General features: G+C 39.3%; 1 protein-coding gene and 1 long non-coding RNA gene across 5 annotated transcripts in view; one reads left to right on the forward strand and one right to left on the reverse strand.

The window, feature by feature from the left end:
• Positions 1-19,391, forward strand: part of LOC136174394 (uncharacterized) — a 1,095,937-nt gene that overhangs the window by 40,210 nt on the left and 1,036,336 nt on the right. The window lies entirely within an intron of this gene.
• Positions 1-19,391, reverse strand: part of IFTAP (intraflagellar transport associated protein) — a 63,663-nt gene that overhangs the window by 32,890 nt on the left and 11,382 nt on the right. For 3 of the 4 annotated variants that reach the window (XM_065944575.1, XM_065944573.1, XM_065944574.1), the window contains exon 2: positions 11,791-11,946. The exons of the other annotated variant lie outside the window; for it this stretch is intronic. In XM_065944575.1, coding sequence (XP_065800647.1) covers positions 11,791-11,923 — 133 coding nt within the window. In that variant the 5' untranslated portion in view covers positions 11,924-11,946. The remainder of the gene's footprint in view (positions 1-11,790; positions 11,947-19,391) is intronic. 4 annotated transcript variants of the gene reach the window in all.

The following is a 19,391-nucleotide window of genomic DNA, read 5'->3' on the forward strand; positions in this document are numbered from 1 at the left end:
TAGAGAACAGACTTGAGGTTGCCAAGGAGAGTGGGATGGGTGAGGGATGGACTGGGAGTTTGGGGTCAGCAGATGCAAAGGATTATATATAGAACAGATAAACAACAAGCTCTTACTGTATAGCACAGGGAGCTATATTCCAACATCCTGAGATAAACCATAATTGAAAAGAACACGTATGTGCGTATAACTGAGTCACTTTGCTACACAGCAGAATTAATGCATTATAAATCAACTATATTTCAATTTAAAAAAAATTTTTTAAAGTTTTTTAAATCATTCCTGCAACCTGCCATGCTTTTTCACTGTCAAAGTATCTTTCAAATAATATAAAACGGTGGCATTAAATTAAAAGTAATATTTAAAGTAAAATAATTGTCCTTACCCTTTGGGTAAAGTGTGGACAATTTCATGAAAGCTATGCAACTATGCCTAGAGAAATACTATATACACAAAAGCACAGAATTTTGAGGAATTCATCCATCTTCCCACACCCTTCCTTAATCTCATTTAGGGTGTCTGTCAAAGCTGGTCTGAAAGTCAAGGTTCCTGGGCTGCACATTAGAACTGGTAATTAGAGTTGGGGGATTGGTCCTCAGGAACCTGCATTTTAATAAGCCTCTCCCAGGTGATCTTTACATATACCTCAGGTGAGAGTCCCAAGTAAAGATTCCATGGAGCAGTATCTAAAAAATTTATAGAGGTTTCTGATGCCTCGTCTTTGTCAAAGCACATAAATACCTTTGCCTGGAGGGTCTATGTAGACATATTATTTAGTCCATCCACCAGAGGCCAGTGCAGGATTATTCCCTGCCTTGTACAGTGTTACACTGCATAATACACACTATAGACACTACACAATATATGCTACACATGGTTGGTTTTAACTACTTCAGTGAAGAAGTGTAGAAAACTATACTGAAATATATAACATCTTATAAAAATATAAAATACTACAGGTAGTATTTTACATTTTTTATAAAGTCAAGATTTCTTTAATATTTAACCTTGATGATCCTCTTTTAAATTATAGTCTGCATAGTCATAATACTTGAGAGTAAATCTTTAAAATTTACCGAGTTCCTTCATGTATATTTCATCTGATTTATCTCCACAACCATATGAGATACCAAGCAGACAGGATTACCCCTGATTTACGGATTCAGAGAGAGTAAGTGGCAGGTCTACAATCTCAAAGAATTAATGAATGTCAGGACCAGGTCTTCTGAATCCTATACTAGAATAGCATCCTTTCCATTACACTCATCCTACCTATGACAAAAGAAGAAATACAAGGCAGTATACTAAGTCCCCCATAAAACTAAATCCTGCCAGCCTAAGAAACTTCCCTTAACTCTGAGGTTATGCCCTTCTGCCTGTCTACACAAAGATGCATCTACTTAAGACAATCTCTTTTCCTCACACAGGTTGGAGAAAGCTGGAGTAATATTTTTTTCTCTCTCCTTCAGGGGGGCTTCCTACAAGTTTTCACACTTTATGAGGTAGAATAACCTCTTCTGTACAAATTTGTAATAACATAGGACACATACATTGGTGTGTGAGAGCAATGCAAACAGAGATAAATTATACACGTCTTTCACACTCTCATTTTTTTTCAGAGTACTCTAAGACATCCTTGAACATAAAAAAAAAAAAAACTCTTGAAGCAAAAAAAAGAAAAAGTCTGAAAATCCACTGTTTCTAAACATCCTTACTGCTCTTTTTTAAACTCATATTAAGTGTTTATTCAACCGAAAATTGAGACTCCAACACCAAAGGCAATATTCTGGATACCGTTTAATCAGCACTATGTAAAGAGTAGTGAGTACTGGCTCCCCAATCAACTATAACTATAATGTCTACAAATATACAGATTGCCCTTGTTTTTTCATACATCTAGAGCATTTGGAACACCCAGTAGACAGAAATTAGTAAGAATGACATATTTCTGTCTCATTTATCTTGTACTCCCAGATTCTAACTCAATGCCTGAACACAGGAACACAGTCAATACAGGAATGGCCTCAACATTAGCGAGAAAAACTGGACTGACACCACAATTAGGAACTAGAATCAGTACTCAGAAATTAGATGAGTGGCTACACACAAAGCATAATTTGGAGAAGGTGGGGAAAAAAATCGTACTTGGTTCACAATCCTTTTTTTCTAACCAGTGATCTGCACACCATAAAAATTAGGACAAAGGAAGCCAAGTCCAGAAAGCACGTGAGAATGGTCCAGTGGTTCCTCAGGGTGCTCAGGGAGCAAGGGGTGCAAAAAGAGTGAGCTAACTAGTGTCACTCCAACCCACCGCATCTGGGACACACCCGAATAGGAAGGAAAAAAAAGACCAAAAATGTCATACTAGACCGACTGCAGTTTGATTTTCAAATAAGAAAGATAAGAGTTTGGTTAAAATATGGTTTCCTGTTTGTATCCCTTTGGGTTTAGTGGACCATTTCAAAGAAAATATTATTGCTCTATGCCTGAAAGAACATTTTGCTAAAACCATCCAGATGTGAATATGTACCCACTCACTGAATGAAAGCACAGTCTTGCTACCACCTGTTTCAAGTCCAATAATTTAGTCTTTTCCATCAAGCATAACAATACATTGACAACAATGATTTTTAAAAAATGCATGCATGTGTGCTAAGTTGCTTCAGCGTGTCTGACTCTTTGCGACCCTATGGACTGTAGCCCGCCAGGCTGCTCTGTCCACGGGATTTCCCCGGGAAGAATACTGGAGGGGCTTGCCAAGTCTTCCTCAGCATTCTAAACAAATCTTCATGCACTTAATATTGTTTAAACTGGCTACTTAAAGGATGATAGTAACCATCTTAAAAGTTTCTTTGGGGACTTCCCTGTGGTCCAGTGGTTAAGAATCTGCCTGCCAATGCAGGGGACATGGGTTCAATCCCTGGTCTGGGAATATTCCACAACCACAAAGTGACTAAGCCCATGTGCCACAACTTCTGAGCCCACACATCTAAGTAAATGATACGTGACAAGAGAAGCCCCATAATGAGAAGTCCACGTACCCCAATGTCACAACTAGAGAAAACCCACGAGCAGCAGCAAAGACCCAGTGCAGCAAAAAAAAAAGTTCTTTGGCTACCAGAAATTCTTTGCTTGTGTTTTGAAAAAGTTCAAAATTCCATTTGCCCAAGAAAGTACACCCCTCTAATGTATGCATACATATAAAATATGCTAAATAATATACATGTATGTGTGTACTGAGAAGTTATAAAAAGAGAAAGAAAATGACTCATTTATTAGGACATAAACCAGATTTAAAACTTCACATAATATCTTTTGTGTGTTTTACTGAGAAAACACCCTAGAAAAGATATTTACTGTAAGAAAATACCTGTCAAAAACACTTCCAAAAATAATTAAATGATTGTAATTCAAAATGTTGTAAATACTTAAATACATTTTCTTTCCTTATCCAATTACACCTAAACTACAGCAGACACAGAAAACAAATGACTATCTATGGACCAAATATTCCTGTGCAGAATGAATATGAATTGTAACAACTGCAGCTGAAGATTTATGCTAATATATCTAAAGCAAAATGGCTTGATCAGCTCAAAATCCATCATAGTTTGGTGGGGGGAAGATTTCCTTCTGCAACTGAACCAGCAGTTTTCTGTGTTTCATAATTTGTCAATTTTTCCCTAAGTGTGGTGATTTAGTGATGACAAAAGAAATAGAGAAACAAATGAAAACTGCTTAATTACCATTTGCAGATGTTCCCCCAAAGAGAAAGAACAGGTTAAACAGCTGATGCTATTTCTTCCACTGAACTCTGCTATAAAGTAGCTCACTTCATCCAATGCTTCTTTTCTCCTTTGGTGTTAATGTGATATTTGGTGCTATGCTGTGATAAACATGTCACATACAGGCAGCACTAACTGTATGATAGATACAAAATCATGAGTTTTTTCTTCTCCTTTTAGTCTTTTCAGCAATCAGTTCAGTTCAGTTCAGTCGCTCAGTTGTATCTGACTCTTTGCAACCCCATGAACAGCAACTCGCCAGGCCTCGCTGTCCATCACCAACTCCCAGAGTCCACCCAAACCCATGTCCATCCAGTAGGTGATGCCATCCAACCATCTCATCCTCTGTCGTCCCCTTCTCTTCCTGCCCTCAATCTTTCCTAGCATCAGGGTCTTTTCTAATGAGTCAGATCTTCGCGTCAGGTGGCCAAAGCATTGGAGTTGCAGCTTCAACATCAGTCATTCCAACGAACACCCAGGACTGATCGCCTTCAGGATGGACTGGTTGGATCTCCTTGGAGTCCAAGGGACTTTCAAGAGTCTTCTCCAACATCACAGTTCAAAAGCATCAATTCTTTGGCGCTCAGCTTTCTTTATAGTCCAACTCTCACATCCATACATGACCACTGGAAAAACCATAGCCTTGACTAGACAGACCAATAAGTGAAGTGAAGTCGCTCAGTCGTGTCCAACTCTTTGCGACCGCGTGGACTGTAGCCTACCAGGCTCCTCCGTCCATGGGATTCTCCAGGCAAGAATACTGGAGTGGGTTGCCAATAGCCCCCCTCAAAAAAAATCAATCAATCAATCAATCCTTATTCTCTCCGTTTAGATGCCAGATTAATTAGGTGGATTTTTTTTTTAATTGCCTACTTCCTTTTATTAGCAAATCCTCATTTGATGCCTTCTACAAATTTCTCTTGAAGTTAACATCCCAGTGGTCTACATCCTAATTTAAAGCAAGTTTATTACTACTTGCTGTGCTATTTTCAACAGTGCACTTTACTGTTAAATTCATATTTGTAAAAGTGCTTCCCAAGTTGCTTTTTTTTTCTTTAATGTGGCTAATGTGAAAAAGGAAACAGAAAGACACTACAAATGGACTGTGAACTAAAAACACCACTCAATATTCAGTAGGGAATTAAATGACTGATAACAACAGCACAGAAAAAGTGGTTTAAGTGCCACCTGGAAGCATAAAGTTGGTCAGTTCGTTTCCAACTTCCGCTGGTGGGCAATCTGCCAGTGGTGAGGGTGTCAAAACAATGCTAAGCCCGCTGGTCTTTAATACGCGACAGAAAACAACTGCAAAAGGCTATGCAGCAAGGATTATGTTTTGTTGTCATGTTTTCTTTTATGAGAGAAAGCTGTTTTTATGCTCTACTGAAATTCCTTTCCTGCTCTGAAACTGGTAAGAGGGCCAGCTGCTTTCTCTATTTTTCTCTGTGGTATTAGTCGATGGCAGATTTTAAATTCATTCTTCAGATGGGGAAAAGACGCTTCGTCTCCCTGTGGAAGTTTAAAGATGCACTGCTAACGATCAAATTCAAGATCGCTTTGGGGACCAAAATGATATGTCAACTTTGGAAACGTGTTTTTCTATGTGCTGTCACCAGTTTCATTTTTAATTACCTTTTCTAGAAGTTGCCAAGCAAGTGTGAGTGGTGATACATATCCCTTTAGTTGAGGTGACAACTCGAAGTTTATTAGTCCAGGAATGTAAACCAATTCCCAGCCCAAGATTCTAAGCTCTTTGACAGAACATACACTCAGTAAGGAAAAAAAAAAATAAAAGGCTCCTGAAATGAGAACTGTGAACAAGCTGGCCTCGGGTGGGCCTTGAGATCTCCAGGCAGGACACTTGTGACTCATCTTTGGCTGTTTCTTCTCCCTAACCCTCTGTCAGTCACCTGTTACCCAGGGCTGCACTTCCTCACTTGCAGAGTCTCACTGGCCCTATTTCCATTTCCTCCTCCATGGCCCTAATGGAGTCTGTACCACTGTGTATGTGTTTCTGCTCAACCTCCTGGCTAAGCTAGTCTCCCTGACTCTAGTTGCCTCTCTCCTTCTTTGCCTCTGTTTTTCAAAATCACTTACTCGTGTGTGTGTGTGTGTGTGTGTGTGTGTGTGCGCGCGCGCACACACACATGCGCACGCATGCATGCACATGCTCAAATTCCACTATGGCTCCCAATTAGCTAGCATATCAACTCCAAACTCAGGGCATTATGACATCAGGGCATCTTTCACAGGCTCTTCTTTCTGCGCCTAGCCATTACATGTGGATGTCTTTTAGGGTCTGGTCTGAGGACCTCCTGTCCATCTTTCTGCCATCTTGTGTTCTCTTATTTTCTTTTTGTTTCACTTATTCAACAAATACTTATTAAGCCTCAATGTATTCTATATTACCAGGCACTGCTTTTGACACGAAAATAATAATAATGAACAAAACTCTCAAGCAACTAGACCTCATGGAACTTACACTCTGGAGAAGACAGAGTAATTCTATTTTGAGGAAGCACATCCATTCCTATGGCTCACTTTACCCACATGCCAGGGACTCCCCAGATCTCGAGAATTGCCCACTTGCTATGTGGAAGGCAGAAAAGCGAAATGGCTCAGGGTATGGGCTTTAGAGCTACGATGACTAGGCTCATACTCCAATGCTATCACCAAATAGTTACAGGACCTTAGGTAATACTGTTAGGGCTGTCATAACAAAACACTACAGACTAGGTGGCGTGAAACAACACAAATTTATTTTCCCACACTTCTAGAATCTAGAAGTCCAAGATCAAGGTGTGCGCAGGTTTGCTTTTCTCCTGAGGTCCCTCACCTTAGCTTGCAAAAGGCTGCCTTCTTGCTGTGACCACCCGTGGTCTTTCCTCTGGGTACATGCACCCCTGGCACATCTCTCTTTTCAGGAGGACACCAGTCATACTGAACTAGGACCCCACCTTATGGCCTCGTTTGGTCTTCATTACTTCTTAAAACGCCCTGTCTCCAAACACAGTCACCTTGCCAGTTAGGGCTGCAACAGATAAATTTTGAAGGGACACAGTTTAGTCCATAACAGCAATTTACTTAAACTTAAGCCTTGGTTTTCTCATCTGTAAATGGAGAATAATACAAATATTTTAAATTACAATGTAAAAAAAAAAATTTACTAGGTTATTACAAAGCTTGAGATGATCCAGATAAAGTGCTAAGCATAAAACCTAGTACTTAATAAACGTTAGCTGCTTATCAATAAGGGAAGGTCAAACCCTCTCATGATTTTATTAAGAGTATTAGAACCTAAGAAAAACTGAAACATATTTAGAGATTTTGAGACTAAAAGTTTGAGATAATCAAAGACTAGACCACCACCTGATTATAAAGTCACAGGCATGGCCATCTGTCCAGAACATTCAGACACATAATGTTCTACCTAAGGGGGAATTTCATTCAAATATTAACAAATATGAAGGGAAAAAGGCAGGCTGAGTTGACAGGGTTTTTTTTTTTTTTTTTTCAAGTATATGCTGAAAGAATAATAAAAGGCTAAAAGCATGAAGTATTGGAAGGGAAATGAGAATGGCATAAAGAAAACAAGAAAGGAAACTACACATCAAAATCAGAAATAAAATCTTTGATCTCAACAGGTTTAAGTATATAAATATGGTAGTGAGCAGAAAGCTGTTATTATATGACAATATAGAAACTGATAAAATCACTTGGGAATCTGGATCCTAGTTATTTGAAGAATCAAATGAGAGACTGAAAAGCAAAGTCTTATTTAAGAGTTAATCATAAAATTACAGTAGATTCATTTCAATTCCCAAAACACTTTAAGCAGAAATTGGTAAAACTGGCAACCTTAATGGAAATTAATCATTCACTCTGAAGCACTCCTTGGAAGGAAAGTTATGACCAACATAGACAGCATATTAAAAAGCAGAGACATTAAAAAAAAAAAAAAAGCAGAGACATTACTTTATCAACAAAGGTCCATCTAGTCAAGGCTATGGTTTTTCCAGTGGTCATGTATGGATGTGAGAGTTGGACTATAAAGAAAGCTGAGCACCAAAGAATTGATGCTTTTGAACTGTGGTGTTGGAAAAGACTCTTGAGAGTCCCTTGGACTGCAAGGAGATCCAACCAGTCCATCCTAAAGGAGATCAATCCTGGGTGTTCATTGGAAGGACTGATGCTGAAGCTGAAACTCCAATACTTTGGCCACCTGATGCAAAGAGCTGACTCATGTGAAAAGACCCTGATGCTGGGAGGGATTGAGGGCAGGAGGAGAAGGGGACGACAGAGGACGAGATGGTTGGATGGCAACACCGACTCAGTGCTTATGAGTTTGGGTAAACTCAAGGAGTTGGTTATGGACAGGGAGGCCTGGCGTGCTGCGGTTCACGGGGTTGCAAAGAGTCAGACACGACTGAGCAACTGAACTGAACAGAGCTGAACACACAAAAAAAACAATAATGGTGTGAGTGTGTGTGTACGTGTGTGGGAAACGATGAGTGCTTGAGAACACAAACCATACCTTAAATGTTTTTGAATCCTTAGCATCTAAAACAGGAAATTCAGACAATAAGACACTCAAAGGATTGTTGAATGAATAAATCAATAAATGTATTAACAGAAAATCAAATATAATTATTTACATCTGTGTTTTTGTAACCTAAAAAATGATACAAACATAACAAATAAGGAGGAAGAAGCATTCTTTTCCTTTAGACACATAGTCTGGTATCAATGCACTACATTCACAAAGAAACTAAAATACCAAAGATTGAAAGTCAGCCTCTTATCTTTATCCATAATAATGTCAAAAATATAATAATGTCTTCACTGATAATAAACAAACTCAAAATCTGCAAGCTAATTTTCCAATACAAATCTTAAACTCGGTCTTAACTTTCTTGAGATGAAGAATTCAATTATAAATGTCTGCTTAAAATTAATAAGCAACATGTCTCTTTAAACATTTTGGTAAAACACAGGATTTATCACCAAATATGCACCATGATTATAAAAACCAGAGCTGCTTTAAAAAAAAAAAACTGCAAAACATAGTCAACATAAACGTACTGGAGTGAGAATTATGCTACAATATTAACAGTTTCCAACTGTTTTCCAAGCACCTGAAGCAGTAATGTGAATTTCTTCAAAAAGGCTCTAGTTTAGTTTTTTCCAGGGAAATATTTTTAATACGATTACTGACCCTTTTAACACTCTTGGAAAGAAAATGAATCTCATAAGCATTCTGGCATATAACTATTATAAAAATAAATAGAAGAGTCAATCAGTGAAAGCATACTTGAGAAACTAACTAAAGAAATGTACGGAACTATACATGGTGAGGGCTTCCCTGGTGGCTCAGACGGTAAAGCATCTGCCTACAATGCAGGAGGCCTGCGTTCGATCCCTGGGTCGGGAAGATCCTCTGGAGAAGAAAATGGCAACCCATTCCAGTATCCTTGCCTGGAAAATCCCATGGACTGAGGAGCCTGGAAGGCTACAGTCCATGGGGTTGCAAAGAGTTGGACATGACTGAGCAACTTCACTTCACTTTATGTGTGGTGATAACTACTTTAACACAGACAAGATTCCACTTCATATTAGCAAGACAACCAAATACACTAAGACAAATGAAGGGCTGGAAAGGAGGAGAAAACTCTGAAGGAAAAGCTTTCATCTCTTCCTTCAAACACAACTAACTACATTGACTGTGGTCAATTCTGTTGGCTATCATTCAACTCTTAGGCCTGACCCTAAGTCCTATGTGGTTTTTCAGAGGCACTTAAATGTTTCAGGGGAAGAAAGGACACTTAGTGATTTGAGACATATTTTTGCACTCACAACTCTTGTGCTGTAGGAGGAATTTTTTCAGGTCATTAGTTTATAATGTGAACTGGCGCCTAGGGATATTTTGAAAGGGAAAAAACTAGTATGCCTGGAGATGCAGTTTATGTAACTTGCGTCATCATTTATTTCAGCTCAATTTGGGGTCTAAACTGAACTCAAAATGAAGTCACCACATCTGCAACAGATTCTCTGGGCATGGAATGAGCACACAGAAATCTGCAAACAGAACAGACTCCTTACCCGGAAAAACAAAAACAGTGTAACCTCCTTAAAATATCCAAGTCCTTGCAAGAAGTTCTTACACTTTCAGAGTACAAAAATAAAGTCAGCCTCACAAGTAAGTTCCAAAATAATCTGGGCTATCAAAATGCCACTGGCATACCAAAATGCATGAATTCTGCCAGTTTTACCCTTGTTTCCACAGCCTACCCCAACCATTCACACTACCATGCATGTTTGGGTCTGGAAAACATGGAATTAAATCATTAGGCTCAGAGAAAGCAAGCATCTTCCTAAATCCACGTGCATAAGACAAATGGTGATTTGGTCACTATCAAGATTAATTTGATCTACATATGATACCAAAATAGATCATTCTCAGACCCAACTTAACAAAGTATTTCTTAAATTCTCTATTTCCCTTAAGAGTAAACAAAACTGATAGATATTCCCACTACCTTGTACAATAAAAGAAACAGGGTACAATCTCTTTTCCTTTTCTTCATTATAACTTCACTTCTTTTACATTTGTTAAGGACACACGAATTATGGCTTCAAATCATGGAGCTGAAGATCATGAGATTATCATAATCTAAGAGATTATGGAACTCCCTATTTTCAGTCTTGGGTACACATTAGAATCACCACAGAAACTTTTAAAAAGTCTATATTCCCAGGTCCCATTAGGGCCCTGGAGTTGAGTCCATCATGCATCTAAGTCGACAGTCTCCCAAATGTGGGTTCATGACCCAAAAAGGACCAAGGTTGAGAGCAAGCCAATGGCAGTCGAAACAGAACTCAATGCCTACAGGAGCCAGGGACGTGAAGGAAGCAGGCAGGATATGCACACAGTTTTAGGGTGTGTGAGAGCCAGAGAGTGTATCACGCTAGTGAGGTCACAGGGCCTGGGCTCCGGAACTCAAGCTGACACTGCCATCAGGGAAATAAGAGGTAACCCATCTTCTCACTTAATCAGAAAAAATAAAAAATAGAAAATCAAGATTTTTATGTAAAATTTCCAATGTTTAAATGTTGGCTCAATAAAATGACAATACTGCATGAGGTAACCAAACACATTTCAAAACACAGCACGGGTTTGGCCTTTAGGGCTTAGGTTATCACTTCTGGTCTAAAGGGTGGTTTCCATTCTACAGAAACCATAGCATCATTATCACCACAATAACAACAATAACAATACTTAGCCTTCATTAAGCATTTACAAGCTAGCCACTATGCTAAGAGGTTTACATGGATTATCTCAATTAGCCTTCATGAACCTTTATGGCTCTATGAATATCCCCCCTTTACTCAAGTGACTTCCCCTCAAGCCAGAAAGTGGCGATGCCAAAATCCAAATGTGTGCAGTGACTCCATATCCTACACGGTGCTAGATTTCTTCAACGTTTTCAGTACGCTCTTGAAAGCCTGGACTCTTTGCACTTGTATTTTTTCAAAACTAAAACAAAGGGATTACACTACACGATTTCTCGGGTCCTTTTTAGTTCTCAAATTCAATGGCTCAGACTCCATAAAACAACTCATGGCTGGATAAAAAAGTTAGCATTTATATGCATCAGTTCCAAATGCCTTGATGAGAATAACCTGATCAAAACAATGGAAGGAATGAATGCTCATTCAACAGTCTTTCTGAAAAGACAGCAAAGATATAAAATCATAATAAAATTCGTTATCTCTACTGGCTTCCCTGGTGGTTCAGTTGATAAAGAATCCACCTGGGTTCGATCTCTGGGTTAGGAAGATACGCTGGAGGGTGTGGAGAGAATACACTCCAGTATCCTTGCCTAGAGAATCCCCAGGGACAAAGGAGCCTGGCGGGGGCTACAGTCCACGGGGTTGCAAACAATCAGACACAACTGAGCAAATTTCACTTCACTACTATTACAGAAAGTTTACTTTTCCATCTCACCTTTTGAAAGATGAGTGAACGTTCTCAGAAATTCTTCATATGTTTGCTCATGACAATTAACAAATTTATCCAAGACTTCGTCAATTAGCTGATCTTCATCCATCATCTCCAATTCTGGTGTCTGGGCAGGCATTCCTATTCATGAGGCCACTTTATCTATGAGACCAAGAAAAACATGAGCTACAGGGAGTTGTGCAGTACCAGCCTCTCTTGAAAATACTTTAGAAGGGTAGTGGAAGAATTCCAAGTCCCCAAAAAGACAAATCAAGATAGTTATTAGAACTATATACCCTAGTTTAAGAGACCAGAGTTTTATTCATATCTCAACTGCAGAATTGTTAACTATCCCAATTTTATTTTTGCTTCAGTTTCCTGGTTACCATCTTCTTACCTCACAGGACTATCACACAGTTACATAACTAGAAACTCAAAATCTTTCAAGGTGAGATGAATCAACCACCCATTCAAAGACAACAACAACAGTTGCTAATACTTGTTATTTATTGAGCACCTATTTAACTTATATGCAGAGTACATCATGAGAAACACTGGGCTGGAAGAAGCACAAGCTGGAATCAAGAATGCCAATAGAAATATCAATAACCTCAGATATGCAGATGACACCACCCTTATGGCAGAAAGTGAAGAGGAACTAAAAAGCCTCTTGATGAAAGTGAAAGAGGAGAGTGAAAAAGTTGGCTTAAAGCTCAACATTCAGAAAACTAAGATCATGGCATCCGGTCCCATCACCTCATGGGAAATAGATGGGGAGACAGTGGAAACAGTGTCAGACTTCATTTTGGGGGGCTCCAAAATCACTGCAGATGGTGACTGCAGCCATGAAATTAAAAGATGCTTACTCCTTGGAAGGAAAGTTATGACCAACCTAAGACACATTACTTTGCCAACAAAGGTCCATCTGTCAAGGCTATGGTTTTTCCAGTGGTCATGTATGGATGTGAGAGTTGGACTGTGAAGAAAGCTGAGCACTGAAGAACTGATGCTTTTGAACTGTGGTGTTGGAGAAGACTCCTGAGAGACCCTTGGACTGCAAGGAGATCCAACCAGTCCATCCTAAAGGAGATCAGTCCTGGGTGTTCATTGGAAGGACTGATGCTGAAGCTGAAACTCCAGTACTTTGGCCACCTGATGTGAAGAGTGGACTCACAGGAAAAGACCCTGATGCTGGGAGGGATTGAGGGCAGGAGGAGAAGGGGACGACAGAGGATGAGATGGCTGGATGGCATCACCGACTCGATGGGCATGGGTTTGGGTAGACTCCAGGAATTGGTGATGGACAGGGAGGCCTGCCGTGCTGCGATTCATGGGGTCACAAAGAGTCGGACACGACTGAGCGACTGAACTGAACTGAACTGAGCACCTATTACGTACCAGTTCTTTAACTTCATAACAATTCTAGCTCAGATTAGAGCCAGTAAGCAGAAATGTCAGTTCTAGAAGTGTGACCCTAGAACCCCTGCCCCTAAGTACTTCACTATGTTTCTCTATCCCCTGCATGACACACACACACACCCTCCATACTCCGGTACTATCACTGCCAAACCGTTGCCTTGTCTGTGCTTTAACACATCCAGATACTGGAAACCCTTTATGTTCCAAAGAACCCTTTGGACAGCTCTATTAAAGCCTCCTTCTAAAACAGCCAAAATCTGTCTCTGTGTTTCCCAAACTGGTCCCGGGCCCCTGGATGGGACTGAACCATTTCAATTCTTTTTATACATGATATCCTTTTAAATATTTGAGCAAGTCTATCCTGTCCTTTCTCAATCTTCTTATTTCATCCACTTACACAAATTTCTTTTTCAAAACTCAGCTCAGAATTCAGTTTGTCTCTGAAGGCTTTAGCTTTCCGTCTCCCATCACCATAAGAGCACATCATAATTTCTGTGCTGCTTCTCCATGCTGTGTTCCATTTATCCCATTATATTGTAAATAGTTGTATACATTTCTGTGTCTTTTATGAGACCCGGAGCCTATGAGAGAAAGGGTCCGTATCTTTTCATAGCTCAGGACATGGCACAGAGTTGACGGTCCATTGGTCTCAAGCTAAAATTACTCATTTGAGCAGGTACTATAGTCAAACATTGTCAGAAGTTGGCCAGAAACTCTACGAAACCTACCCAGTCATTGCATCTGTACCTTATGTGACATGGCCTTTCACCCTTCTGATCAATTTACCTGGAAAAGATTTCACACTGTCTGCATCCCTTTAAAATAAGTCATCCAGAAATGAAGACAGGACTCCAGGTACAGTCTGGAGACAGTGAGATTTGACTAACTCTCATATTCTAAATATCTCACTCCTACTTCATGCAAAGATCATGTTCGCAAGCTAGTGGCCCCTTCACATTGTCAGATTATTGACTACTTCGTTAACTAAATGCTTGTCAGCTGAGACAATACCTCAATCTTTGCAGAGTTTGAACTTTGTTTTTAGTTGTGATAATTCACCTTGTTAAATTCCGTTTATTCTGTGTGAAATATGATTCTTACACAGCTTTGAGAAAAATGACTATCTACAGAAAGCAGAAGAATAATGACAGCCTAAATAGCGAATGTGACTCATGCGGGGTAAGGGGGGGTTCTCCGACACTATATAAATTCCGTGGCTCTTCTATTTTTCCTGAATAAAAGTAAACATCTGGTGTCTGTTATTAACTTTATTATTTGATATTTACCAAAAAGCTCAGGAAAAACAAACCAAAAATATATTCACAAGATGACACCCAAACTCACTTAGTGGCAAGACCCAACCTGAATTAACATGAAAGTGTTTGTGGCTTTTATTTATTCTGTATAAATAGTACAACTATTTATGTTTCCCTGAAAAAATACTAATGGGCTTGCTTTTGAGGTGCTTTTCCAGACCCCACTGGAGATTTTATGTATTAATAATACGTGGCATTTGCCCTGATTACCTTTCTAAACTCCAAAAAACTTTTGAATTCTGAAAGACAACTGACCTCAAGAGTTTTAAATAGGAAGTATGAGTACATCATGAGAAATACTGGGCTGGAAGAAGCACAAGCTGGAATCAAGATTGCCAGGAGAAATATCAATAACCTCAGACATGCAGATGACACCACCCTTACGGCAGAAAGTGAAGATGAACTAAAAAGCCTCTTGAAAGTGAAAGAGCGGAGTGAAAAATGTGGCTTAAAGCTCAACATTCAGAAAACTAAGATCATGCCATCTGGACCCATCACTTCATGGGAAATAGATGGGGAAACACTGGAAACAGTGGCTGACTTTATTTTTTGGGGCTCCAAAATCACTGCAGATGGTGACTGCAGCCATGAAATTAAAAGACGGGAAGGAAAGTTATGACCAATCTAGATAGCATATTAAAAAGCAGAGACATTACTTTGCCAACAAAGGTCTGTCTAGTCAAGGCTATGGTTTTTCCAGTGGTCATGTATGGATGTGAGAGTTGGACTGTGAAGAAAGCTGAGTGCCGAAGAACTGATGCTTTTGAACTGTGGTTTTGGAGAAGACTCTTGAGAGTCCCTTGGACTGCAAGGAGATCCAACCAGTCCATCCTAAAGGAGATCAGTCCTGTGTGTTCACTGGAAGGCCTGATGCTGAAGCTGAAACTCCAGTACTTTGGCCACCTCATGCAAAGAATCGACTCATTGGAAAGGACCCTGATGCTGGGAGGGATTGGGGGCAGGAGGAAAAGGGGACAACAGAGGATGAGATGGCTGGATGGCATCACCAACTCTATAGACATGAGTTTGAGTAAACTCCAGGAGTTGGTGATGGACAGGGAGGCCTGGCGTGCTGCGATTCATGGGGTCACAAAGAGTCGGACACGACTGAGCGACTGAACCGAACTGAACTGATGAAGCTACAGGTACCTCTCAAGATTGCTTTAAGGATTAGATGAATATACAGGGGGCCTCAAGAAATGTTAGCCATGAGGATGACAACAGTGGATCAGTCTTAGTACTCTGTCCTTTGTTTACATGAAGACCTGTGTTGACTGTGACCCCTTTGACTTTGAAGGTACTAATATTACCCAAAAATCAATCAAGAGAATTCATGATGCATTACAACCCTAGATAAAGTATGATATTGTAACAGTCCAAGTGAAAATAAAAAGTCTAGCTATGCACCAACCCAAAATGAAAGAAACAATTTGTACCTAAAAATTAGATACAGGAAAAAGCACCAGTTACAGTTTATGCAAATTCACCTATAATACTGCCAGGCTTCAGCAACTTATAGTTTAATAAATTATGCTTACAATTGTTAGCTAATAATGATAATTTCAAAGCTGGTTATTATTTAACTATCAGTAGGATAAATACTTAATTACTAAAATTTTCATGTCAATCTGCTTTTCCAGAAGTGGACCCCAGCGAATTCCGGCACTGTATTATAGCAACCTCTTCCTCAAGCCATCTCGGGTAATCTACTTCTACAAACAAATATCAAACAGAAGCAGCCAGGTTGTATTTTATATTGCTGTAAATGCCTTCCCGTGGATGCTTTGAGAGTTATAATAGGAATTCCTTTAAATATGCTTTGTAATTCTCAAATTGGTATATTTTGAGTGTTTAGCCTTAACACATCTCAGTTTTACTAAAGGCAGACAATTAACAGGCTGCACACATTCACACAAATTCGCACAAATTATTCACACAAATCCAAAATCTTTCAATGTCTCTAATTTTATTCCTGTGGTTATCACAATACAGTAACTGTTCGGACTTTTTAAAGACTTTTGCAAAATCCAGCTTTACAAGCTGTCATGATTTAAAGAGTTTAACCTACCTTCAAATTTAGAACTTTCCTTATCTATGAAAATACAAATAACCTCATGTTAAAAGTCCTCAGAGACTGGCAGAGCAGATAATGATTTACCAGACAGTCAAGTGGTTTATGCAAATCCTAGTGGTTTTCTAGAAGGAAGCATTGCTTTTTCAGTTACCATTCACATTAGTTTGTGTTTTTACCATGAAGTATTTTTCTAAAAGAGAAAAAGGGAGAGAGAAAGATATACTTGCCTGACTAACAGGATTCTTTGATTTGGTTTTTTTGTCTTAAAGCTTAAAGCTCCACATAAAAGACCCAGAACATATTGTGATGATAAGTAAATGTGTAACAACATACACTTTCACAATCGCAGCCTACAGAAGGAACCACTGGGAGGATGTATCGCTCTGCTTAGACTACTAAACTCCACAAAAGACCACAATCTTTCTTAGGAACAGGATTCTCTTCTTACTGAGTCCCTGGGAGCTAGCAAAAGAACCACACCATCTTCGTGGAGTCCCGCTTTCTTACTATCAAATAACAAAACTGACAACCACTCAAGCCAGGTAGTGTCACCTGCTCTCTGAAAGAACACATAATACATCCAGGCTGGTACTGAACCCAAGTTTGCTCACTGCCAGAAAGACCAATACTTGAAAGACAAGTATCAGTAAAAAGAAAAAAAAAAAAAAAGAAAGGAAAAGCTGCTTTATTCAGGAGGCCAGTGATCTGGGGAGATGGTGTGCTAATGTCCTAAGATCACCTCTAAGTTGCTGGCTAGGAGACCAAGGTTTTCAAGGGGAGTTTCAGGGATGTATAAGTAGGGGCTGACATGCAGAACGGGAGTCAGCTCCGATAATCATCTCCAAACTGGTCTAGTTAATGTCATCCTCATTAGGTGCTCATTAATTTTCTACTCAGGGTAATTCCATTCCCATATCCTTGAGGTTGGTTCTGAAATTATTAAGCAAGCGAGATTAGTTCTCATTCTCTCCTCATCAGCTTGTCATTATCTAGGCAGCTCTAAGGCATGCCAGGGCCAGCAGGAAGGAAAATGCCCATGAACTTGAAAATCTGTACTGTTCAAGATGGATCAGCTCATGCCCTGGCTAGAAGTCCCCACTTGTCAATCCTTCATTCCATTTCTATGGAATAGGGGCAAAGGTCTTTCTTTCTTTCTAGAAGAAAGCAAAAGCAATGGTTGGGACATTTTGTTATATACTTAGAGCCTTCATGATGGCTGAGGAGTTTCAGCTTTTAATTGACTCTCCCTGTGTCATCAATTTCAGGTCCACTTGGAGCCAGTTGGTTGAACCCACAGGACATTATCTCAACAGCTTGGAATCATAAATCAAGACACTGGCTTAAGCTAAGAACAGAAAAAAAAATATGTTGGGCTGTTTTTTCATTTGTACATTCCCTCACTTCTCTAGATAGTACCTGTTTGAATCTGCTTTTTGGAGCTCAGGGAAGGTTTGTGAGACTAAAGCCTTTTTATAAACAAGAGGCAAGCAGAGGACACAGAGTGGGGATTGGGGGGTGATCTGTCCTGGGAAGTTCCCTGTAAAGGGTCCCACTCCTTTACAGACATTATTATAAAATAAGGTATGTGGAATTATCACCACTGATGTAGCATTTCTTTGATACTTATCTTCAGGTCCCTGCCTCATGTGACTTACTTAAAACACATTAATCAGAGACGAGAGCAAGAAGCCTTAAGAAACAAGTCACCCTGGGCTAGTAACCTTTCAAAACATATAATCTTCTTTCTAACAGCACAGAAAGGTATATGCCTGCAAAACTGTGTTTGTGGTGGTGGTTGTTGTTTTTAACTGTGAGGCTTACTCCTGATACTTGAAAGTAATAAATAACACATTTTTAAAGAGTTTTGCAGGGACTATCAAAGCCCACTGTCTCAAATTCTCATAGTTCTGTTCAAAGCAGCTCCTGATATATGAAAGGTAAAATGGGATATTTTACAAAGAATTCACCTAGCCTGAGGAAGGAAAACGTCAACCTTGGTGCTGCACAGGCTAGGTCTCTTTTTATACTTTGGAAAATGAACAAATCTCAAAAGACCAAATTACACAGTAAGGGTACAGATTTATTTATATGATAGAAGAGACCCGGTATGAACTGACAGCCTCTGCGTTGACTGAACAACATCTTGCATCCTATAATATTTTCATGTTGTTCAGATCATATTAAGGAGAATGAAATTGAATGACAGAAATTGGCCCAGAATCTCAGAGTTGAGAGAAACCTAAAGGTCATCTAGTTCAATCACAGAATACAAACAAATGAATCTGGAAAAGAAACTAAGTGAAGTTTCCGTCAACTAATGACTCTACTGGTGAGCAGTATTACATGGTTCTCATAAACAGTAATGAGATGTTCTTGATTATGATTTTTAATGTACAGATGAAGTCATCAGCAAATTAAGCAATAAGCAGCAATCTCACTTAGGTTGGGTGTATTCACGTGTCTGACTACAACTACGTTCTTTATCCCAATAACATACAAAACATCTTGAGGCAAAATGCGTGCACACACAAGCACACACATGCACACACATGCACATGTATCATTTGTTTTAGACATTCACCAATACAAACAAGAAAACAAAGGAAAAGAGGAAGACATAAATCCAAAACTTCTTATGGAATAGAAGAGGATCTAAATTCCTTTACAGTTTTTTATATGGGTGATAAAAACATACATTCTGGCATCAAAGAATACACAACACTTCAAGTTACAAGCTTCTCCCAATGAGCCTTTTCTAATACTTTAAAAAGCATCGAATTCTCCATTATCACCAAAAA

Source organism: Muntiacus reevesi, chromosome 9 (assembly GCF_963930625.1).
Source record: "Muntiacus reevesi chromosome 9, mMunRee1.1, whole genome shotgun sequence".
Lineage (NCBI taxonomy): Eukaryota > Metazoa > Chordata > Mammalia > Artiodactyla > Cervidae > Muntiacus > Muntiacus reevesi.